Genomic DNA, 25,467 nt, shown 5'->3' on the forward strand with positions numbered 1-25,467 from the left:
GCTTGGGTCTAAAGGAGGATGGGATTCTTGATTTGAGCCAGTAATGGTACGTTTGGATTTTGATTTGCACAGTCTTGGTGCATCTTTTGGAAAACCAAGGTTTAGTTAGGGAATGTCAGGTCAGAGTACTGTGGGGAATGTACGATTCCATGCCAGTGAGGATTACTTTGGCTATGAGTTCATTGCATATGTTTGGGTTGGAAGGTCGCAACTTCTATGCTCCCCATGGGAATGAGGCATAGAAGTTGCGAAGGCTGTCTCATTTGGCACTGTTATAATGCCAAACTACTCTTGTATGGGAGTGGCTGTGTAAGCGTTGTTGCATGGGGGAGATGGGCACTAGGTTGTTGTCAGAATTGCCTAGCAGATCCTCTACATTCAGCGTATTTGGAAGGGTCATTGGTCAGGAAGAGGTCTAGGGTATTTGGAGAGTGGTTTGGGTTATTGGGTATTCTGGTTGGAATCTGAACTAGTTGTGTATGGTCATTAGTGATGGCGAATGTTTCAGCATCTGTGCCTGCAAGATCTGTACAGTTGGAAGAGGAAAGCCAGTTGGTGTTGTGGATATTAAAATCTCCTAACAGGATGATTTTGCTGTTGGAAAGTGGGACTGGAGAAAGTCAATTTTTAAGGAGAGAAAATTAAAGAGCTCAGAATGGTTGGTTGCATTAGGGGAGTGATAGAGATGGCATATGAATTTGACCGAGTTGGGTAGGGATATTTTCATCCAAAGAAGGTCAAAGTTGGACGATTCTAGGTTGGGTGCTCTCTGGCAAGGTATGTCAAAGCGGATGTATGCACAGATGCCACCCTTGGGTTGAAAGGAGTTAAAGAGTGTATAGTTTGGAAGGTTGAGGTGAATAGTGCTGGAGGGAGGTGATATTTGAGTTTCTGCTAGAAAGAGTAAGTGGGGTTTGGTAGACTGCTGGTGGTAGTGGACACTATTAAGGTTGGAGTTTAGACTACGGATGTTAGTGAAGTGGATTTATAGGGTTTTGAGAGTCATAAGTTTGACCGCAGGGGTCTTGCACATTTTCTATGCAGTGCCTACATACTGGTCACCATGGTGGCTGCTAGTGGCGTCACTTGGTTTTTGCACCAATTTAGCTTGTCTGTAGTCGATGGTCCAGCTGTAGTCACCATTTTGACGTTTCTCTGCAAGTTGTCTTTGAAGTTGGTGACCTTGTCCCGTTTGTGCAAATGATAAATCTGGTTGAGCACGTATGCACGATTGCAGACAAGTGTCTTTGAACTTGTTGTTGATCACTGTTATTAGTTTTGATGTGCTTGTTGGCATGTCACAACTCACTTTTACGAGGCGTTGAAAGTTCGTTTTGTCCTTTCTTTTGTTTATGAGTCCGAAATGGTGCTGCCTGATGATATTTTTAGGATCGATGTCGCATTCTTCTGCTAATTTGGTGATGTTTTCTTTTGGGAAGTTCAAAATGAAGGCATTGAATTTTTTGTTTTTGGCCTCCATCGATTCTTGCACTGTTGATGTGATTATTTCACAGAGTTTATTCGCAGGGAAGGATGAACTTGCATTGCTGTGCTGATTGTCAGTTGATTTGAGCTTGGTTTCTAGTGCTCGTATTTTGGAGGAAAGAGTTTCATAGTACTGACGTGCTGTTCGAGGTTTTCAATTCATTTGCCTAAGTTCAGGAACTGTTTTACAGACAGAAAGGCACAGTGAACAGAAATAGGGCTGGTTAAGGTCGATGTATATCTTGTTCGCCGATTTGTCCATTTTTGTGCAGGAAGCATGTATCTAGTGGCAACAGAACTCGCACATTATATCCTTTTTTTTTTTTTTTGTCGCTAATATCAATTTTCCAGCTGTGGCACTTTGTGGGTTTGTCGACAATCGACAGCGCTATGCTCTTGATTGTCACAGAGTGTTTGTTCGTCGTTGGCTTTTGTTGCTGCCATCTTTGCTTCACATGGTAGGCATAGTGCTTGCACAATTTTTAGATCAAAATATAACTGGTTTAATGCACTAAAACTACTTACAGGTTGTGCTGGAGTTTTCTGCTCCTTAGTACCCACTGTTAAGATTTCCGTTTGATGTTTAATTTGAATGGGAAACTCTTGCAATGGCGATAAAATGCTGGATCAGTAGTTTATAATAGCTTACTCACATACACAACCTGGTGAACCACTTCCAGTCATTTTCAGCACCTTGATGATCTTGTGAACTATGGCCTCATTGTCCTAGTTGCTTTGGACATAATGCAAATAATAACACTGATTCATCATTGTCATAGTTGTGTGTAGAAGCTGTGCCATGGCATAAAACCCTGCAAGGAAAGGATGTTAGTAGTGCATGGGCATCTAGAAGAATCTTTATTAAATTGTATATCTAAGGTAAAGAGAGTTAATCAGGTTGAAGTTAGATGGATGAGATTAATGCTGTAGAGGGTATATAAGGAGAAAGTTGACCAGCAAATTCATTAACATTACAAGGATCAGGCAAGAAAGATGATCAGTATGGTAAGGAAGGCAAAATCAGATGATAGGAAGAAAGAGTTATTTTTCTATGGCATGTAAGAGGAAGAATGATCTTAATAAATGCGGTGACAAAAGTCATCTTATGACAAATCACGAAGTGACAGAAACGGATAAAATAGTTGGGTTACTAAGTGACCACTTTGCAATAGTATATCATACAAATGAGGTTAATGTTATGACATTTGTGACAGAGGCTTATGTGAGAACTGAGGTGGATGAATTGTGGGTTCTTAGAACAGAATATCAAAGTAAATAAAGTTGTGGGATTAGATGGGATATCAACTTGCATTTTGAAGGAATATGCAAGGGAGCTGGCAGTGCCTTTGACTAGGCTCTTTAGTCTGAGTTCTTATAGAGTTCCAAGGGGATAGAAAGAGGACAAAATAATTCCCTTGCATTAGGGAGGATCTAAGACTGCAGTAACAGATTCTAGATGAATCAATATCCCAGGACTGGTAGTAAAAGTACTGGAAAAATTGGTCAAAAAGAGAATTCAAGAATTGGTGAATAAGAATGTGATACTATATGAGGCACAACATGGCTTTGTGAAGGGACAGTCACAGTCTTTTTCCCAGAGCACTCAGTGCCTTGGGAAAAGTGTAAGTATGGCCCTGGCAGTCATGCCTTAGTAATTTACTAATTTTTTATAATAGAGTGACAGCTGAATCGTATGAAGGAAATAGCCAAAAGGTTCTGCTGGATTTTGCAAAGGTATTTGACCGAATACCACCCTCTTATCCACTGGTTTTGTGATAAGAGAGTGGCTGCTGGACAGATATCAAAAAGTGGTATATGGAGGGGCAAAATGAAAGCAAAAACAGATGACTATTGGTGTGCCACAAGGTTCAGTGCTGACTACTACTGTTTAATTTGTAGATAAATGATATAGGAAATAACCTGAAAGGAAATATTCAGTTGTTTGCTGATGATGTAAAATTAAGTAGAGTAATAGTGAATCAAGGTGATGTGGAGAGTTTGCAGGATTATTTAAATAGGTCGTCAATATGGACAAAAAATACTGGGTGTCAGCTTAATATGGAGAAATGTCAAGTTATGCACTTTGGAATAAATTGATTACAAGCTGTGTACCACATTGATGGAAATGTACTCCAGGAAGTAGATGAAGCTAGGGATTTAGGGATGGTGGTAGACGGAGAGTTGAAGTTTAGAGGATATATTGCTAAGGTAGTTCATAAGATTACTTGGCTATTGAAGAACATACTAACAGGTAGAGATAAGGAAGTTGTTATTCCTCTTTAAGCCATTGATATGTCCACATCTGGATTACTATGCTCAAGTCTGGTCTCATGGGTTTCTTGGGGATGAGGAAGTTGTGGAGATGTAAATCAAGAGTTTATGATGCAAATAAAGAATTTAATAAAAATAAGCAATTAAAACCCGACAAGTTTTGTAAGTCATAAGACTTACAAAAAGACTTACATGATTGGCCAGAAGAATTAAAAAAAAAAAAAAATCTTTAATTTCTTTAATTGCACAAAAATATATTTCATTATGGTCATTTGTAGATGGAAGAGATTCGCCAACCTCAAACTTAGCCAAAATATCTGTCAAAATTTGTGTGCTCTGGATACCAAAGATTTTGATGCCATATTTTTGAGATGGATGGTGAGCTGATGAATTGTGGATGTAACGCTGGAAAAAGTTGTTGGTTTTCCACTTTCCATTTCCACTTCTGTCTATCATAAACCAACTTTTTCAGGTTGTTACATCCACAATTCATCAGCTCACCATCCTTCTCAAAAATATGGCATCATAAAATCTTTGGTATCCAGAGCACACAAATTTTGTTCCTCTGAAGAATCTTTAAAAGAAGAATTGGAAATTATTAATGATACATTCTTATTAAATGGATACAATCCAAAAACAACTCAAAAAAAATCATCAGCCACATCAACCCAGACAAGAAGAAGCCTGTGGACTCCTATACCATATATCAAAGGCATCTCAGAATGTCTCTCAAAAATTATGAAGAAATACAAACTCTCCGCTACCTATAAAGCAGTCAACCCACAATTCTACCTTCTCCAAAAAACAAATCTCACCTATGGTGCTACCTGGTGTATATAAAGTTCCATGTTCTTGTAAGATGTCTTACTGCAGACAAACGGGAAGATCTATAAGTAAACACATTTCTGAACATCAAGACCATATCTGTCTTATCAAACTGCACAAATCTGACCTCGCACAACATGGAGTTGAAAACCGTAACTATAGGATCCATTGGAAAAACACCAAGCTGCTACATAGATCCTTATATAAACATGAGCGTTTATATAAAGAAAGTGCTGAAACTTTACGTCACAGACCCAATCTGAACCGTAATGATTGTCTCGCTATCCCAAAAGTCTGGGGAAATTATCATCCTCAATTGTATAAAATAAATTCATCAGATATATTTTAATTTAATTTTAATTATAGTCATTTTTTTTAAGTCCTCAAACAATCTTCTATACGCTTTGAGGGATTCCATTGTAAGCATGTGCACTAACTATTCCCTTGTATGTAATTCTTAGTATTGTTTGTAATAACTTTACTGATGATGTCTTAAGATACTTAAGACGAAATATCTACATCTTATTAAAATTTAATTAATGTGGTATATGTGAATTTTTTAGTTATGAATACTCCACAGGTTTCACTATATAGAGATCATTTAAGTTCTAGATGGTTCCAATAAAGGATAGTGCCACAGATGGTGGGATATCTTTTCAATGTGTTATTTTTAATTGCTTGCTCCAAAAAACTCAACATTTGTATAGTCAGGACCACTACCAGGCTGTCCTGACTGTAATAAAAAAAAAAAAAAAGAATCATTTTTATTCCTGTTTCGATTCTCATTTTTTCTTGCATGTTAGATTCAGTGGCCCATCACAGCCAACTAACTTATCTTCATTGAAAATCTGCTTTGCTCTCATAAGTCATGTTTGTGTTCTCCTGACTGATTTGTCTGCTTTGTGAGAGAGAAAAAAAATCCTGCTTTCTCCATGAGACCAAATGACTTGCCTTCACTTTAAAAGCTCCGATATAGGTTTTTTTGTGTTCTAGACAGATTCAAACCTTGGTGTTTCCACCCAGTGGCATCTATGATACTGACTGAACTATGGAGGCTAGTCTCTTCAGTATCTATTTATTATTATTTTTTAATTAATTATTTTTTTTTTTAGTTGAACCAGTAGTATTATGCATTTCAAGAATATGTTCATTACAATATCCATCATCTTAGATGAATTACTCTCAGTTCAGGAAAATCAGATCATATTACAAATATAGTTTACTTCGTTAATACCCAACTGGTAGTAGACTATCTGTTTGGATCAAGGAAGAAAGCTCTAAACAACGAGACCTTGGTTTTCTCCAAGAAAGTAAGCCCACTTCATCATACTGTAAATTTCCTTGAAGTGATGGAGAAATATAGAGTTCTCACGAATGCTGTATAACTTTAAACCCCTTCATTTTATCCTCGTTTATGCTACTTATTTAAACAGAGTTACTCTGCAATACACCTTCTGACAACTGAGTTATAGTCATTATAGTGAGCTAGAATGAATGTTTGTGGTTTAAATTAAATTAGTATAACAATACAAACCATCACTCATACGAAGTGTAACATTTCTTCTAAATATAAATAGGGATCTTTTCAAGATCACTAACCAATAAAATCACATTTGTATGGGATTCAGATACCAGGAGGATTCTTAAGTCATTCAAGGTGAGAGCTGTAAGTGAAACTACATCAAAAATATTCAAGAGAAAGTCATTTTGAAATAGGCTTGACTTAAAATGCAGCATGTGAAGCAAGGATTTGATTCAACAATTCTGTTAAATTGTCCTCTACTGTGAACCTTCTTTGCCCACAAACCATCTATGCAGCAATTTGATCAACATTTATATTTTCAGTCTTGGAAAAATTTATTGAAGTTATTATAAATCATTACAAATATTTTTAATGAATTTTACCAAAAAAGCATAGTGAACTAAAAACCATCTCACATTATCAACCCTTTTCATAATTTGAAAAGTATTCAAAAGCTGCTTTAAAGTGTGAAATCTTTTGCATTGCTTCTTACTATACAATTCATTGTACTTCACTCTCCCCCTTGGCTTGTGTTTATTCACTGAGTGTCAACCCTGAACACATTATTGAACCAAGTGAGCTATTCTGTAGAAGCTGGCCTGGTTGTCTGAGTGCATAGCATACCTACTTTCCATCCAGTATGCTGCAGAGTCAAATCCTACCTTGGACATGAATGTCTATTGAGTGCCTTGAGGTGGGAGATGGATTTCATTGTTTCATGTGAGACTCTAGGCTGAACTGGCTTGAAAAAGTTCAATGTTTTGATTGCTGAAGTAGGGTTTCCAGATTATGTAAAGTAAATTTACAAAAGGAAATAAATAAATTTACCCATAAACAGTATCAAAATGTACTATAGCTATACAACCTTTCATGGATGGTAGTCACATTGGGGAGTTTAAAAAAAAAAAAAAAGAAAGAAAGAAAAAAGAGAGAATGAGGGGAATGCATGCACGCGCGTGCACACACACAGGTTGCCCTTTTTTTACTGTGACTGCTAGTGAATAAAGAACTGCCAGTCCCACACAGGCATATTCCGCATTCCATAGTTTTGTATAACTGCATTAACTAACAAAAACCAATTAATAAACCACTTCTGTCAAACGGTTCTTGCACACTTTTTTAAATTTACATAAACTACATTTTTATGGGACCAAAATCTATTATGCATGATCTTATCACACTACTCAGTTTATGGTTCCTGCTGTGTGCAAACAATAAATTTAAATGTATAAGCAATACATTTCAAGGAGTCATTACTAAAGCTTCACATTATATGCATTGCTTTAAAATTCAGGTAAAAGTAATTCCATCCTTTTTATGAAGTTGTAAAATGACTGATTTTCTGCTCAATTTTTTTTTTTTTTAAATATTACATGATCATATTACTTTTATAATTTTTTTTAAATTGTCATTTCACGTGGTTATTATTTGATTTTATAACTATCTAAATTATCCATTCATTTTCTAGTTTCCTACGTAGTAGTATTTATCAAGTGCTACAGGTGTGGTTTACAAAGATGGGACCAAACAGTGGGGTAGATATTTGTGCAACCCAGTTAATTAGGCAGATGTTAACTGACATTAAACCAGAAACAGATCCACTCAGGGTAATTTTACTTTCTTACTCTTTACTTTCTTTCTTAATATTGTTTTAGCAACTACCTATGCAGGAGGTGCTGTGGAAAAACTTCCCTCTTTGCTTAATGTTTGCAAAATAAATTTATCCTGCACACTTTTGATAAAGAAAATAGTGATTTGTCTGTTAAAAGTTGTCAAATACACTGGTTTCTATAAATTAAGGAACAAAGAGAAAAATCATGAGAATTCTGAGGGGAAAAGAAAACAAAAAACATGAAAGTCAGGTACATTATGTAAAAGGTGATCCTGAGTCTGGTTATCATATACAAATGAGTGATGCTGTCAGTGGTATATGTAAAATAAACTGTGGCATAAAAGCAAGTATTTTGGAGTGACTTTCTATTTCGTGTCTGGAGTGAGAATAAGACATTTTCTGATAGCAAAATTCTTGCATATGGCTGCAAGACATGTAACTGATGAATTCAGATGGCAAGCCATTGTAAGACGGCCAGGCAGAGGTATCCAAATGATTGCATGTGAAGCTTTCCATAGTTCACAGTATGTGAAACCAATTCCAGCAGTCACAAATAGCAACCTGGATGAATCAAGGCCACCGGCTACAACCACAGTGGGGCCAATATCTCCAATTATCTGCTTACCAAAACAAGAGTGCTATCCAAAATCAGCTATGATCTGACCTTGCGTTGGCTACAGGAACATTGGTATCTGCTTCCACTGTGCACAGAAGATTTCAAGAAGGTAGTCTATATGCCAGGTGACCCATGCTACAGGAAAGGACATTTGAAATTGGTCAGGCTCCACATTAGCTGGACTCAAAACCAATGGAAATCAATATTGTATGATCAGTGAATCTGGAGAGAGAGAACCAGGAACACATCACCATCCCTCTGATATCTGGCGAAAAGGATGCTTATGGTGGCAGTAGTGTGATGGTTTGTGGGTGCATCTTGTTGGTTGGAAGCACCGACTTGTATGTGCTTTCTAGCAGAACCATGAATGTTGCAACTTATAGAGACAGGATGCTGAACCATTATGTTCATTAAGTGAGTGTGATAGGGGAGACATTTATCCTGCAAGATGATAATGTGCATCCTCATCAAGCAAAGTCAATGGATCAATATCTTGAAGAAGAGACTTTTATAATTTGGATGTGACCAAGTAGGTCTCCTGGCTGGCCAAGTCCATAGTACAAGAGGCCGAGCATGTCTAGGATTCTCTAAGTAGACATGTTGCTGCTCTCAATCCCCCCCTCCCCCCCAAACCTTGAGAGGCTTAGAAAAGTTTTGCAGGAGCAATGGCTATTATCCAACTGAGCTCCTGGATTCCATTGAAAACAGTATGAAACATTGTTGTGAGTGCTGTATTGCTGCAAGGGATGATCACGTTCTTTATTGAGGTGCTTTGATCTCATTTTGACCTCATGCTTTTGACTGTTGTCCTTATATACCCATTTGTTACTGATTTAAACTATTTATTTACAATTTTTGTGGATGTTTCTTTCACATCATATCATACTGCTTTTCACTAAATTGCATGATAATTCATCATACAGTTTTTGAGTTATTGTGATTTTCTCTTTGTTCCTTAATTTATAGAAACTATTGTAATTGAAATAAAAAAATATCAATCTTTTTATGATACATGTGCAGTCGAAATAAATTAAACTTTCAGCACTTCTATATTTTCTTGCATGTAACTTTTATTAACTATCATTTGACATACAAGATATCTTTACACGTTTCAGCAATTTATCCCCAATTGGAATCAAAAGGAAAATTCAATGATCTATTTTTAAGCAGATTATATTATCGTGATTGTTGTAAACTTGTGACACTAACAAACTATATGATCCATACACATAATCATTGTGAATGTTGTCTCAAGTTTGATATTTTAGAAACCCAATCTTCTACTCATAAGGCCTTGAATTTTGTATTGACAACCAAATGGAACTTGCAGCCATCAGTCAAATGACAATTATTCTTCACAATTATAGTTTTCTTTAAAAGACATTCATATTTCTTAAGTATAGCATGTGCTGCTATCAATGACTTCTCCTTCTGTCTTTATGATGTTCTTTTCTCTTATTTCAAATAACCTATTGAAACAAAATAAGGAATGTGACACTGACATCTGATTGCATAATTATACTTTCAAATTGTTCATTGTTTATGGATGCTGTACTTTCTGTAATTCTAGCTGTGATCTCATTGGTTTATAGATTTAAAAGGTGCATTAAAATTGTAGTTCTGAAGGAATGCAGCAAATGTGCATATTCTTTGTCCATGCAAAACAGATACGCCTTGTATTCTTGTAGTAATGTCTTCATTGTGAGTGTAGGTAGCATAGTTTGATTTGTATAGCACCATCTGTACAATTTTATAGTTTAATTTTAATAAATAGAGCTGCTCTAGGTCAGTTGGTTTTGACCATGTCCTTTGGTTAGAAAGATGTGGGTTCGAATCCCATCTTGGATATCAAGAACCTTAATCATGCTTTTCAGTTGGTGATTTTGCTGGTCTCAAACAGTGATGGAAGGGTTTTTCCTTCTGGAATAGGCATCCTGCTATAATGCATCCTAGACATAACTTATATGGAAGGCTAGATTTTAAATGATGTATTCTGTCCATCGTTTTGTATTCATATTCTAACTTTATGGATGGTTGGATCATGCATGCATATAATAGTCCTTATAGTTTAACATTATATTATACTAACAATAAACTTTTCACTGACTTTTTTTTTTTTTTTTTTTTTTTTTTTTTTTTAATAAAAGCATCAAGAAAGAGAGTAGCTCCATCCACTTCTAGCTCTTTGGTTATCTTTGTAGTCTTCCATCGATTGCCTGGATATTCTAGTGGAGTTATTGCGTTATTGTGGACTATGCTCCCAAACAACTACAGAAATAGGACTTTTGTTGCAGGAGACAGAACATGAAGGATATATTTCAGGAAGGATAGAGAGAGAGAGAGAATAGGATGCAAGAAAGTGTGTTGCTGAGGATATAAGTTCACCAGAAAGGTAGGATTGAGAATAGCAGTGCATTTCAGCTCTGGTGTGAGATAAGAGCTAACAGGACAAATATGTAGTTAGCTCTTGTAGATGAAACAGTGCAAAATGAGATGTTGAATAACATGCATCAGCAAAATAACTGAAGTACAGGACAAGAATAATTATGGGGAACTACTAGTATGGAAACATAAATGTAGAAAAGGGTCCATGGAGGGAATGGCATGTGGAAAAAGACTCAGAGATTCACTATTGGATCTGATTATATGTCAGAAAAATTTATAACAAAGGGTCTTGAATTGAAAGGTGGATGAGCATGTGGACTTTTCAATTAAGGAGAGATATATATGTGCAGCTACAAAGCTGGCAGTTATGCAGACTCAGGAGACATGTTTCAAGTAGTGGCATGGCATAAGACATTGCAAAAGAATGATTTTAGTAGTGCATAGGGAAATGGTCAAGAGGTATTTAAGGAAAGGCATATCAGATTGATTGCTGAAGTCCAAGAGAAAAGATCAGGCAGGAGTTAAATGGTGAAATTGTGGAATGGATTTTCAATAAACTGAAGAATGTCATATATATTTAAAGAAATTTAATGACTAAAAGCCAAGATGTACCAAAATAGAAAAAAACTATTATTGGAACATGCAACTAGTTTTGTCTTCTCAGAAGACTTCATTGGATGCATAACATGAAAAGAGAAATACAAAAATATACATTACAAGAGAACAACAGCTAACTTGCAAACATATTGCTGACATTTGAATACAAGATTGTGCCTGCATGAATGTGCCCAACCATACTATGTCATCTAGAATGTGTTCAAATGTCAGCAATGTATACCAAAGATAGATGGCTGAAGAATGACAATCAGATAGGCTATAGCTAAGGTTAGTATTAAAATGGACTGGACTGAGGACAATTTCTGTTGGTTCTTCAACAATTCTTCTCTCAACTCATCGTAATATCTAAAAATGTTTTCTGATTTGTTCCAGGTCACTGATGAGTGACAGAATCGTCATTATTGGGGACGAGCAGAATTAAGGACATGATTAGATAGTGCTCTGGCTCTAGTTCTGCCATAGGTGACGTCTCACATGTTCTTCCATACACAATTCAATGGATTTTTCCATCTGTTGGCTGTCATGTTTTAGTTTAGCTGTTTTGATTTACTGCTCTATCCAAACTCTGTTTTAATAAAGGAGTAAATAAGTACAGATTTTAAATTTCTTTGGAAAATCTTAGCTAACTTTGATGAAATGAAGCTGATATATACAGTCAAAATATAAAGCCCCTTTTACATCAGTACTATCTTCAGTGCAGTAAATTGGTGGATTAAATAGTAGCATACAAACAGTCTGTTCAGGATAAACAATTTTTCTGAAAGATTGTAAGGAGAAACTGTAGTTCTTTGGTGATCTCTGCTTCTTCACTGAGGAGGGAGTGAGCACATTTAGCTAGTGAAGAAATGATGCCAAGGTTTTGGGGGAGATAATGATAAAAAAGGTATATGGATGGTGACAATTTCTGTTGATTCCACAATTCTTCACCTAAACGGAAACATGAAAGCCTGAAGTATCCAGGAGTTTGTCTTTGGTGTAACTGCAATGTGCCCTATTTTGGTCAGACAGAGAAATCCGTTGAGTTGCATATGGAAAAACATATGAGAGCCATCATCTGTGGCAGAACTAGAGCCACTGTGCTATTTAATCATATTCTTAATTCTTCTCACCCTAATGATGAAGATTGTCACTCACTTGGTGATATGGAACAAATCAGAAAACATTTTTAGATGCTATGATAAGCTGGAGAGAATTGTGGAATCAACAGAAATTGTCCTCAGTCCAGTCCATCTTAATACTAACCTTAGCTATAACCTATCTGATTGTCACTCTTCATCTATCCAACTCTGGTGTACACAAGATCGTGCCTGTATGAATGTGCCCAACAATACTATGGCATCCAGAATGCCTTCAAATGTTTGTGAGTTAATTTATAGTTGTTTTTCTAAGAAGATGAAACTAGGTGTGCGTTCAAATAATAAATAGCCTTTTCTATTTTTGTATCTCTCAGCTTCTAGTCATTAGATTTCTTTAATTACGTCATATAACCGAGTAAATCCATTGCATGAAATATACAGGGTGTTCGGGATAAATTTGACATATTTATAATTAATTATATTTTTCCGTAAGTTACATGTATTAACACACACTTCTCTTCATTTAAAAGTTTGGACCCTTCTTCATTCATATACAAGATGTCAGAAAGGATGGATAGCTGGAACCCACCTGAATCATGGAAGAGAATAACTTGTATCATGATGATTCGTGCCCGCCATCAAAATAAGGATATTACGACTGCTGCCCAATGCTCCCTGAATACAGTAAAAACAATCAGGCATGAACTAGAGACTTGCAATGGTGACTACGAGGATGTAGCAAGAAGAAAGATCCCTAGCAGACGATCTAATTGCGTTCGTACAGCAGAATTCCTCGCAAATCTGGGAACAGGTGTTGAAGAACCCTGGCATTGGAATTCGGGCTTTGTTCGTGGAGTTGCTAACTGTAGTCAAGCCCTGGATAACAAGGGTAGCCAATGGTAGGCCGTATGTATGGCAGCAGGATTCGGCCCCTTGCCACACCTCTGGGAAAAGTCAAAAATGGTTGTCTGAAAATTTCTACGACTTCACCAGTCCAAATGTTTGGCCTCCAAACTCCCCAGACCTTAACCCCATGGATTATTTTGTATGGGGCGCAGTTGAAAAAGACACCAATCGCACTTCCAGTAATACAAAAGCCCAGTTAATGGATAAAATTAAAACAGTTTTTGCGGCCCTTCCCAGGGAGACTGTAGCATCAGCTTGTTCGAGGTTCCGAAGCAGAATTGAAGCTGTGATCGATGCTAATGGTGGTTATTTTGAGTAAATCTTGTTGATAGTATTGTAATTAACTCTGCCTGTAATGTTTTTTTGTCAATTCATTAAATTTAATAGATACAAAGAAGATTTTCTTTTTCCTTACGAAACTGTCAAATTTATCCCGAACACCCTGTATATACGAGGGTGGTCTGAAAAGTTCTCGGCCTCGACCACAGATTGCAACACTATTGGAAAGATTTTTTCTTCTAAGTTGGTACACCTGTCATAAGTATCCTTCTGAAATTGCAAGTCATTCTATCAAGTAGTTTGTTTCATACAGCTGTCTGAAACAAAAGTGTTGTCTGTATCATTTGAAATGGATAAAATTGAGTATCGTATATTATAAAGTTCTTTGAAAAAGAAGGTTTAACGCCAAAAGATTCATTCGAAGTTTGATATCATTAGCAATCGAGAATTAAACAGAACTAATCTAAAATACTACGGTGGTATGACAGTGGAAAGGACAGCAGAACAAAACATATATGTAACGGCAAAAAAATATGGAAAGATGGGTGCCGGCCGCACTTGTTCACAGCAGATCGAAAATGCACTTGCATGAAAATCAAAGAAGATAAAGTTCGGTTCCATCAACAGGAAAGGTCATCGGTGTTTGGGGGATGCTAAAGGCATTTGTTTATTAATTATCTTAAAAAGGGTAAAACAATAACCAGAGAATATTATTCCGATCTTTTAACCAGACTAGACAAAAAAATTCGTGAGAAAAGACCTGGTTTGCAGAAGAAAAAAATTATCTTTCATCAGGGCAGTGCACCTGCCCACAAAGGTGTTTTGGCAATGGGAAAATTAAGGGATCTGCACTATGAATTGTTGGAACATCCACTTTATTCCCCAGATTTGGCTCCCTCTGACTACTATCTCTTCCCAAAACTAAAATTCTTCCTCACTGATCAGCATTTTTCTTTGAATCAAGAGGTGATTGTAGCTGTAGTGGGGTATTTTGCAGATCTTACTGAGAACCACTGCAGAGATTGGATAATGGCACTGGAGCATTGCTGGAATAAATGCATTGGTCTTGAGGGAGATTATGTTAAAAATACAAATAATTTTGAAATTATAAATTTGTTTTTTCATTGTTAGGCCGAGAACTTTTCAGATTACCCTCACATATGCCATCTTGAACTAACTTGTCATCAAGGCATCTTCATTAGCAGAAGGATATGCACATGAACAAATGCAGCATAACAAGACATATACAGACAGTTTAAAACTGTATGGTCCTACAGTCCTAACATGTCCTCTTATGGATACTTCAAGGGGATCTTCACCATTCACCTGATGGGATAATGATAACCTTCCAGTAATGTTTGGTTGAGTGAGGGAACCATTATATCTCCAACAGTATAGTTTATTTATTAACACTGAAAATGTAGTCTGAACCATCTGTTCAGAACCATACTATCCTTTCCCATGAAATCAATCACACTGACATTTTAGCTAATGTCTTCCCTTCTCCCCTTCCACAAAATCAATTAAATCATTCTCCCAACCCTTACCCTCCAATAACACAGATCATCAGTGGAAGAAACTTCTATTGTACATATGTAAATATAAATCAGTGTGTTTCTGGAAATTACTATAACATCCTTCTAATCAATATGGCTCTACCAAAATCTGCGACTATCATCATGGGATCATGACTTAATAATCAAGGTTCCCTCATAAGCTCATAAATGCACTGGTTAGGACTTATAGGATCACACTATCTTGAACTTTTGCTTTCCTGCTGTGGTGCCTGTGTGTGTGTGCATACATGCATATTTCATATCCTTGTGTCTATGAAGATTCCTTGGTGAAAACAAGGCAAAATATGAAGTATGGTATCTGTTTCTTCTTTTGAGCAAGTCATGAGTGACAATCAGCAATCTAAGTAGCTATATCCAGCAAGATCTAGGAGAAAGTTTATGTGAATCCCACATATGAAAGGCAGCAATCCCATATTACATTAATATCAGTAATGGTGACAGATTAAAAAATTAAGATTACCCAGAAACCCTGCTCTATTAATCAGACATGGAATTTTTAACCTATTTCAGGCTTTTATGCAACTTAACCCAGTCTTGTACTGGGTTAAGAAACTGATCTACAACTTAATGGCATTGATAAACATACATGCCAATAGCTTGTTGCTGTTGGCTTCTGTTTGTGAGGAAGATATGCTATTCACTCAATCAACTGAGGCAGCAGTTATCAGTCACTTAGAAAACTGAAATGTAAGATTTTCTAATATGGAGATCTGCAAAATATCAGATTAATTTTGGAAGAAAATAGTTGAGTTGATAGGAAGCTTGTAATGACAAACTTAATTATGTAGTACAGCAATAATGGGGGAAAAAAAATCATAGATTCAACTTCTATGGTACCCAGAAACCTCTCAACTAATAACAATCACATATAGATTATGTCATTCTCAATTAACAGGAATTTTCTTGCTTATGTCAAATCTTTGGACAAATACCACAGAAACATTTTTAAGGCATTTATAAATCATGTATGGCACAAAGTCCTATTAAGTAAGCTTCAAATGCATGATCTGTCTTCTGACCTACACAACTTGGGTTGCCAGCTTTCTCTCTGGTTGCACATTATATGTGATGGTAGATAGAACTTTATTCTCAAACTTTGCAACTTATGCTGTTATTCCACAAAGCTCTGTTTTTTCACCAAGTAGCACCCTCTCTCTCTCTACACACACACACGTTAGGATGTTCTGAAAAGTTGTGATAATCACCATGAAGGAATTGTGTGTGTGTGTGTACAAGGGTGGTCTGAAACGTTCTTGGCCTAACAATGAAAAAACAAATTTATAATTTCAAAATTATTTTTATTTTTCAACATAATCTCCCTTAAGACATACATTTATTCCAGCGATGCTCCAGCGCCATTATCCCATCCCTATAGTGGCTCTCAGCTAGATCTGCAAAATACCCCTCTACAGCTACAATCACCTCTTGATTCGAAGAAAAACACTGATCAGCAAAGAAGAGTTTTAGTTTTGGGAAGAGATAGAAGTCAGAGGGAGCCCAATCTGGGAAATAGGGTGGATGTTCCAACAATTCATAGTGCACATAGCCAAAACACATTTGTGGGCAGGTGCATTGTCCTGATGAAAGATGATTTTTTTCTTCAGCAAACCAGGTCTTTTCTCACGAATTTTTTTGTCTAGTCTGGTTAAAAGATTGGAATAATGTCCCCGGTTATCGTTTTACCCTTTTCAAGATAATTAATAAACAAAATGCCTTTAGCATCCCCAAACACCGATGCCATGACCTTTCCTACTAATGGAACTGACTTTTTCTTCTTTGGCACTGAACAACCAGCTTCTGTCCACTGTTTGGATTCTGGTGTGTAATGGTGAATTCAGGTCTCATCTATAGTAATAAATTGATGCAAAATCAGTTTTATTCTTGTTAAAACACTTCAAGCACTGTTCAGAGATTTTCATGTGAGTGTGTTTTTGATCTGCTGTGAGCAAGCCGGCACCCATCTTGTGCAAAGCTTTTTCATTTGCAATTCTTCATGCAAAATATATCCTACACGTTCTTTTGAAATGCCTATAATCTCAACAATTTCACACACTTTGACTCGCTGGTCATCTGATACCATATAGTGCACTTGATCAATGATTTCTGGTGGTGTTATACTTTTTGGACATCCTTCAAGTGAATCATCTTCAATGCTGGTACAGCCACGTTTAAACTTGGCAGCCAATTTCTTAATTGTCAAAAATGAAGGAGATGAGTGCCCATAAACTTATGAACTTCGAATGAATTTCTTTTGGTGTTAAACCTTTTACAAAGAATTTTATAACTGCACGATACTCAATTTTATCCATTTCAAATGATACAGACAATACTTTTGATTCAGACAGCTGTATAAAACAAACTACTTGTTAGAATAGCTTGCAATTTCACATGGATGCTTATGACAGATGTACCAACTTAGAAGAAAAAATAATCTTGCTGATAGTGTTGCTCTGTGGTCGAGGCCAAGAACTTTTCAGACCACCCTCGTATCTCTAAGCACCTGTTTCTTTAAACAAGAAGACCAAAACCCCTAGTTCTTGGTGTTCCCCATATTTTTTGCCATTACATATCTGTTCTGCTGTCCTTTCTATTGTCATACTACTATAGTATTTTAGATTAGTTCTGTTTAATTCTTGATTGCTAATGATTTCAAGTTCCTTTCTGATATTTTCATTTATTCTACAACTGATCTGCTAACTCCTCTAATTTTCTCTGTAATACTCATATCCGTGTTCTGAAATCTTCATTTACTTGCTTAAGTAAATGAACCCATTTTGAGGTGCATAAATTAACAGTGGTTTGAAGGCTTTATTTTTATTCCATATTAATGTATTCAACTTGCTCCCCATAGTTGAAATAATTTACTTGTTTTGTAAGTTCTAAATTGAATGCTGTTGATGTTCTCTACACTCCTGATTATTTTAATAGTTTTTCTTTTGGTACTGTTTAGTAAATTTGGTGCAGTGGTTATCCACTTTGAGTCATGAAGACTTGTACTGGATTTATTCATGAGTATAATATCATCTGTTTAAATTAAAGAGCTTTTTATCTTTAATTTTGGTATCGAGTTTCATTTTGCTTTCCTTTGTAATTTGATCAATAAAGGATAATAAATAACACTTGAAATAATATATACTCTTGCTATTCACCTGATTTTGTGTCATACATTCAGTTCTATCTGCTAAACTATGATTTATGGGCTATAATATTGTTCTGCATTCTATTTACATTATATAATGGTTTTGAACATCTTTTTTCTTCTCACATATGCATTTTCCAGATCTTAAAAATTTATATGCATGTCCCTGTTATCTTGTTATTATTCAGCTGTTTATCTTAATTAAAAAAAAATATGGTTCCTACAATCTCTGTTTGTCCTAAAACCAAGTTTGTTTTTCTTCAAATTTCTCTTCCACAGTGTTTTGTAAATATGCTTTCATGAATCTTATGTGAAACACTCAGCAGGGAAATTCCTCTGTAATTCTTACATTGTTTTATTTCTCTTTTTATAATAGATATTAGGGCTCTGTTTCAATCTGATTCAAACATGGAAGCAGGTCCGCATCCAGCTCATCCCAAAGAAAGATGATAAAAGTCAACCAATGAATTACCATCCAATTGCTCTCACTTTTCTCTCTAAAATTATGGAGAAGGTCATCAACTCTTGAACCACTTACAGTCATTCCAATTAATCAGTGACCAGCAGTATGGATTCGTAATCTACAGCTGATCTTCTTGCTTTCACCACCCACTTGGACTCAAGCCATGGAGAAATTTGTAGAAACTCACATGGTTGCCCTCGACATTTCAAAGGCATTCAATCGGGTTTTGCACAGGGGCTTACTTAACAAACTGTGCCATTCTATGGTCCGCCTTCCTCACTCTGCAACTGGGTTGCTAACTTTCTCACTGGTCACTCACTATGTGTCACAGTGGGCTGTTTACTCTCTTCAGATTTCCCCACCAATGCAGGAGAACCCCAGGGTTCTGTTCTTTCACCCACTCTCTTCCTCTTGTATATAAATGACCTGCTCTCTGACTTCTAATCCTATCCATAGCTTTGTCAATTACAGTACATTTCATTCCTCCTTTTCATTCTATAAACCTTGTAGTGCTCAAGTATTAGAATCCTCAAGATCAACCATGACCAGTGACCTGAACTCAGATCTCCTAGCTGTATCCCAGTGGGGCAAGGACAACCTTGTAAACTTCATTGCCACCAAAACTCAGTCCTGTCTGATCTCTTGAAGAAAGAACTCTCATCCCTTCCCCTTACCTTCACTAATATTGAGATATCCAAACAATCAGATTTCTCTACTCGACACTACTTCACAGCTTCTAACCCTATACAAAGCCCAAATCCACCCAGCTATGGAATACTGCTCCCATATTTGGGGTAGTGCTAAAATCCCCTCGAAGATTGTTTGATTCTATCCAGAAGAGAGAGCAATCAAGCTAATTAATGATCCTCTCTCACATACCCACTTCAATCCCTCTCGCAGACGTTCAGTTTCTGCCTTGTGCTTCTTCTACAGATACTTTCATGGACAGTACTCTGCTGAATTGACCATTATCATTCCTTCACTCTCCTCCAAATTTATTAAAACAAGAGCCACTGATAACCAAGAACCTTTTACAGTTCATCTTGAAACTCACCAAACCAAATTCACTGACTCCTCTTCCATTCTTTCTACTTCTGTCTGTTGGAACAGTCTTCCCCACTCTGCTTTTCCAAAAGATTACAATCCTCAGGTGTTCAAGCAAAATGAACAGATTCCTCTTACCCACACATGCCACTAATGTGCTATAGGTTTGTAGCCTTTCTTGTGTGGATCAGATATATAAAAATATATATATATATATAAGGTTGTATTGTATATCTGCAATATGATCTCAATTTATTCATATCTGTTAGTGTCTGGTTCTCTGGTCCTCTGGAAAAAATAGGATGATAAAACAACTTAAATGATATTAAATATATGGAGCATTGACTACATCATTCGAAAGATTTGAAAATCATTACAGATAGCCTGGCAGAACACCACAGTTAGTGTGTGTAATATCAAACTTGGGCATCATTATTGATTTGGCTGATTTTGTTATCTTTCATATACATTTCTACTAAGTTTAAATAATTTAATTTAGCAGAAATGGACAGACAACCACTTGAGTATTCAATTTTATTGATTATGTAGATGAACAAATAATTTTGATGCTTCTTTGAACTTCCAGTTGTGAGTTGTAAGGTATATATTTGCTAGCTGCCAAATAATATGGTATTTATCATTAGAGACTCTCTCTCTCTAGGGAGTCAAGGACTCATTGAGGAAGGTCATTTACACTAGTGTGTCACCGCATCAATAGACAAACTGTTCTATTCACTGCTCTGTGAGAGAAAATTTCAGCTCTTCCCCTCCCTTTGTTAACCGCACACAACCTCAACTTCCACTGATTTCTCCCCCCCTCCCCCGCTTTGTTCCCTCCCATCTTCCATGTAACAAAGAATTCCATCTGACCATATCTTATAACACTCTTTCAGAATTTTATAGGCCCCTCTCTATATCATTTTTCTTTCTTCTGTTTACCAGTGTGATCAGTCTGCATGTGTTCAATCTGTCCTCATAATCTACATTCTCTATCCCAGTATCATCTTTGTAACAGTGTAACTTTGATAATAAGATGGTGCTAGCATAATAGTAATGGGGATGCACAAGGGTTCTATAAGATTGGTACAAAGGAAATTTTTCAATTCATGAAAAACAGAGAAAACTACTAGAGGTCACCCCTGTAAGTTGTGTAAGAGTGTGGTTATTAAGGATGTATGGACTAGATGTTTTTGCTTGGAGAGTGGTGAATGAGCTGAATGGATTGCCACAGTCAATTGTGACTGTCCTGAATAAATGAGTTTAAGGAAGAGGTATGATAGGTATTGTGTATATAAAGGTTAGTGTGGGTCTCTCACAATGAGTCTTCTTCTGACTCCATGGAAATATCCATATAATAATAATTTCTCTACATCCTGTCCCCTCAGAACTCAGTAGACCAAATCTGCACACAGTAATCCAACTTCATTTGTATCAATTCCTTGGAAAGAGGTAAAATAACCTCCTTATCCTTACATATCAGTGTTCATTGCAACATCGTAATTATCCTCTGCATTGAATGACTGAAAACCCAATAATCTTTAGCTATGTAACCTTTGACCTTTAGTTTTTTATCCACCATAACTTTGAGATCTCTAGTTTCTCGAAGCATAATTCTATTAATATAACAGACCCTTGAAATCTCATTACAAAGTGCGTAACTTTACACTTAATAGCATTGAAATGACAACCATTATTATTTGGCCACAATTTCAACCCTTTCAATCATTCTTCAAGTGCTGCATATCAGTAGCATCCTTGATTCCACTGGTTATTTTTCCCATTATTTTCCTAATTTTTCCCATTATTTTCTCCCTTTCCCCATTTACCACTTTCTGATTTCTGTCCAACTATCCTCTTATCCAGATCAGTAGTTTATATTCCAATCCTATATACTGTAATATATGCAACAGGATTTTGTGTGGTATCTTTTCAAATGCCTTAGCAAAGTCCAACTGTATTATAGTGTATCCATTCCCTTTATCCAACTCAGCCATTATTATAAGATATAGGCATATTATGCAGATTTGACCTTCCCTTAATAAATCCATGCTGTTTCTTTCAAAATATATCTTGTCAGTCAACCCATTTCTGTATGCAGGTTCTTACTTACTTTTCTAAAATCTTTCTTTATCTTTTCACAATATGACAATGCAAAAAATACACAAAGATATTTATTAACTGGCTTATATTTATCCAGATTTCAAACCAATTTTCAGAGCATAAAAACAAAAGACCTAAGTCCTAATTTAATGCCCTCTAATTATGTATAGAAGAAGTTTTTATAGTTTTAGGGGTTGAAGTTGATCTAATGATGACTGTCTTCCAAATTTTTTGCAGATTGTTTTCACAAATTTGAGAGACAGCCATACTTCCTGAGGTTAGTCAAGTGATTCACAGCAATTTCTTAAACTAAAAATAGTCTCTCCAACTTGTAATGACTTCTGTATAGCATTTTTTCCCAACTAAATTCTGTGTGAAGGGATGTCCAAAGCATGGTCTTCCAGCTCTGACTTGCCATAATGATCTTAGTGAATGTATTTTTGGTGTTATCTGAGATGGATGTTAACAAATCTTCCTGTCTGTCCATAATAAGCCATGTACAATCACAAGGCACTTCATACACTTCAGGATATGATTGAGAATAGTTTTTCCTAGGTGACTGTATCAGGGTTGCTAATTTGAAGTGCAGTTTGCACTTTAAATATCTTTTCAAATATACCCCATATGTATGGGATAGGCTTTGCTCTTGTGTGTTTGAAAAGGGAATGGGCATATAATATAATACTTCTTATATTTTGTAAGAGCTACGGCCATTATCCCAATTAGTTTGGTGAAGTCGATTTAGTTCTGTCGCAAAGCCTGCATCACTAGAACAAATAGCCCTGTCTCAATGAGCTAATGTTTTCAGCATTCCATATTTTGGACTGGATGCTGATGTGATTGTTTATGTGAGTATCTTCCTGTGTGTGTGTGTGTGTGTGTGTGTGTGTGTGTGTGTGTGTGTGTGTGTGTGTGTGTGTGTGTGTGTGTGTGTGTGTGTGTGTGTGTGTGTGTGTTGACTTTCTATAAATAGAAAAAAAAACAGTGCACCATCTTGCAAGATGAATGACTAGTGCATCAAAAAAAAGCAAACAATTATTTGATTCTTTTTCTTATGTGAAGTATATTTTAGGATGTTGACTGTTTAGGTGAAGGAATCCAAAGTGCCTTGTCCATGGAGCCAAATAAATGGCAAATACATCATCTACATGTAGTGCAGCAGACTGAAGGTTTGTACGCAGCTGTTCCAAGTGTTTGTCTTGAAAAGTGCTGTATGTAAAAATTAGCTAAAGGAGGTGGAGATTGAAAACCCACTTCAGTACTGTTAATTTGTTTACAGATTGTTTTTCCATCCCAAGTAAAGTTACTTGCATACAATTAAATTTGCATAATTCAAAACTATCAGGGGAAAGTTTGACTATTAAATCAAGAGTATCTTAGTAGTACATAAGTAAATAAGGATGTGATATCAGAACTAACCATTATATGTCTGGATTTTTAGGTAAGTGTTTTTTTATTAGATTTGAAATGAGCCCAATTATTTTTATAAAAGCACAGGAATTCCTATGCATGGGCAGGTGAATTTGCAGACTTACATTGAATTCCAATGAATATAGAATGTGGGATCTACAACCTACCTACCGCTACAATAAGCAGTAATATTTGTGATGTTGCAGGCATCCTGAGCAAAGCAATATACCACAGAAAGAAATAGCTAGCTTAAAAAAGTTACATGAGAATTAAAAAAAAAAAATTGTGGTAACAAAAGCTGGTGAGAGTAATGCAATTGTCATTATGAATCAAGAGCTATACAATAACAACAAACAAAAAAAAAAAAAAAAAAAAAATATATATATATATATATATAAAAAAAAAAAAAAATCAGCTAACGCCTTTTTATTCCCGTATATACGGGAGTAGGCGAGGCCATTTAGCCCTGTCTAACTTTTGGAGACTGAGTGGGCAGTTCAATCTCCACTGGTACCCAATCAGAGACAGATGGCCCAAGGCTATCACTAATTAAGCGGTACGCAGTGAAGAGAGACGGCTCAAATGTGCCGCCATCTCGTGGTCTCTAACCCTAACACAATATATTTAATGTCTGAAATAATGTGGGTTCTACGGTCGATTTTCTTGAGTTTACAGGACGAAAAACCCGAGTTTCCGGGAGGAAAAACCTGCTTGCCCGTGCCAGAGATCGACTAACTCGGGAACCGGTCGAAAAAAGGCTTAGAAAAATTTCCTCTAGTCGCCGACTAGACTCGAAACCAAGACTTCCTTCGTGCGGCCTAGCGCGATGGTGTGCAAACGCCACATCCACTGAGCTACACAGGCTAATATATATATATATACATATATATATATATATATATACATATATATACATATATACAAAAATATATATATATATACATTATAATAAATAAATAAAAATCATGACAATAACAGAATGCAAGATGCTAGTTCTACTAACCAAGTTGTAGATAAGGGATTGTAAAAATAATAATTCACAATTATGAATCTTTTTACAATTTTTTCTCTATGTTAGCGTATTATTAGTTTTGGTTTCATGTCGATGTATCCAATATACATATATATATATATATATATATATACAAAACTAATCGCCACATATATACATACATATATATATACATATATATACATATATACAAAAATATATATATATACAGGGTGTTCGGGATAAATTTAACATATTTATAATTAATTATATTTTTCCGTAAGTTACATGTATTAACACACACTTCTCTTCATTTAAAAGTTTGGACCCTTCTTCATTCATATACAAGATGTCAGAAAGGATGGATAGCTGGAACCCACCTGAATCATGAAAGAGAATAACTTGTATCATGATGATTCGTGCCCGCCATCAAAATAAGGATATTACGACTGCTGCCCAATGCTCCCTGAATACAGTAAAAACAATCAGGCATGAACTAGAGACTTGCAATGGTGACTACGAGGATGTAGCAAGAAGAAAGATCCCTAGCAGACGATCTAATTGCGTTCGTACAGCAGAATTCCTCGCAAATCTGCAGGAACAGGTGTTGAAGAACCCTGGCATTGGAATTCGGGCTTTGTTCGTGGAGTTGCTAACTGTAGTCAAGCCCTGGATAACAAGGGTAGCCAATGGTAGGCCGTATGTATGGCAGCAGGATTCGGCCCCTTGCCACACCTCTGGGAAAAGTCAAAAATGGTTGTCTGAAAATTTCTACGACTTCACCAGTCCAAATGTTTGGCCTCCAAACTCCCCAGACCTTAACCCCATGGATTATTTTGTATGGGGCGCAGTTGAAAAAGACACCAATCGCACTTCCAGTAATACAAAAGCCCAGTTAATGGATAAAATTAAAACAGTTTTTGCGGCCCTTCCCAGGGAGACTGTAGCATCAGCTTGTTCGAGGTTCCGAAGCAGAATTGAAGCTGTGATCGATGCTAATGGTGGTTATTTTGAGTAAATCTTGTTGATAGTATTGTAATTAACTCTGCCTGTAATGTTTTTTTGTCAATTCATTAAATTTAATAGATACAAAGAAGATTTTCTTTTTCCTTACGAAACTGTCAAATTTATCCCGAACACCCTGTATA

The 25,467-nt window shown here is 36.2% G+C and overlaps 1 protein-coding gene across 2 annotated transcripts in view; it reads left to right on the plus strand.

Moving 5' to 3' along the window:
- The window catches only part of LOC150093275 (proline-, glutamic acid- and leucine-rich protein 1-like), a 270,371-nt gene that overhangs the window by 156,217 nt on the left and 88,687 nt on the right, over positions 1-25,467 (plus strand). For both annotated transcript variants that reach the window (XM_090413693.1, XM_090413694.1), the window contains one exon: positions 7,572-7,710. In XM_090413693.1, coding sequence (XP_090269819.1) covers positions 7,572-7,710 — 139 coding nt within the window. The remainder of the gene's footprint in view (positions 1-7,571; positions 7,711-25,467) is intronic.

The sequence above is a fragment of the Typopeltis vanoorti genome, chromosome 24, assembly GCF_054136105.1.
Source record: "Typopeltis vanoorti isolate ZY-2024b chromosome 24, IOZ_Tvanoo_1.0, whole genome shotgun sequence".
Lineage (NCBI taxonomy): Eukaryota > Metazoa > Arthropoda > Arachnida > Uropygi > Thelyphonidae > Typopeltis > Typopeltis vanoorti.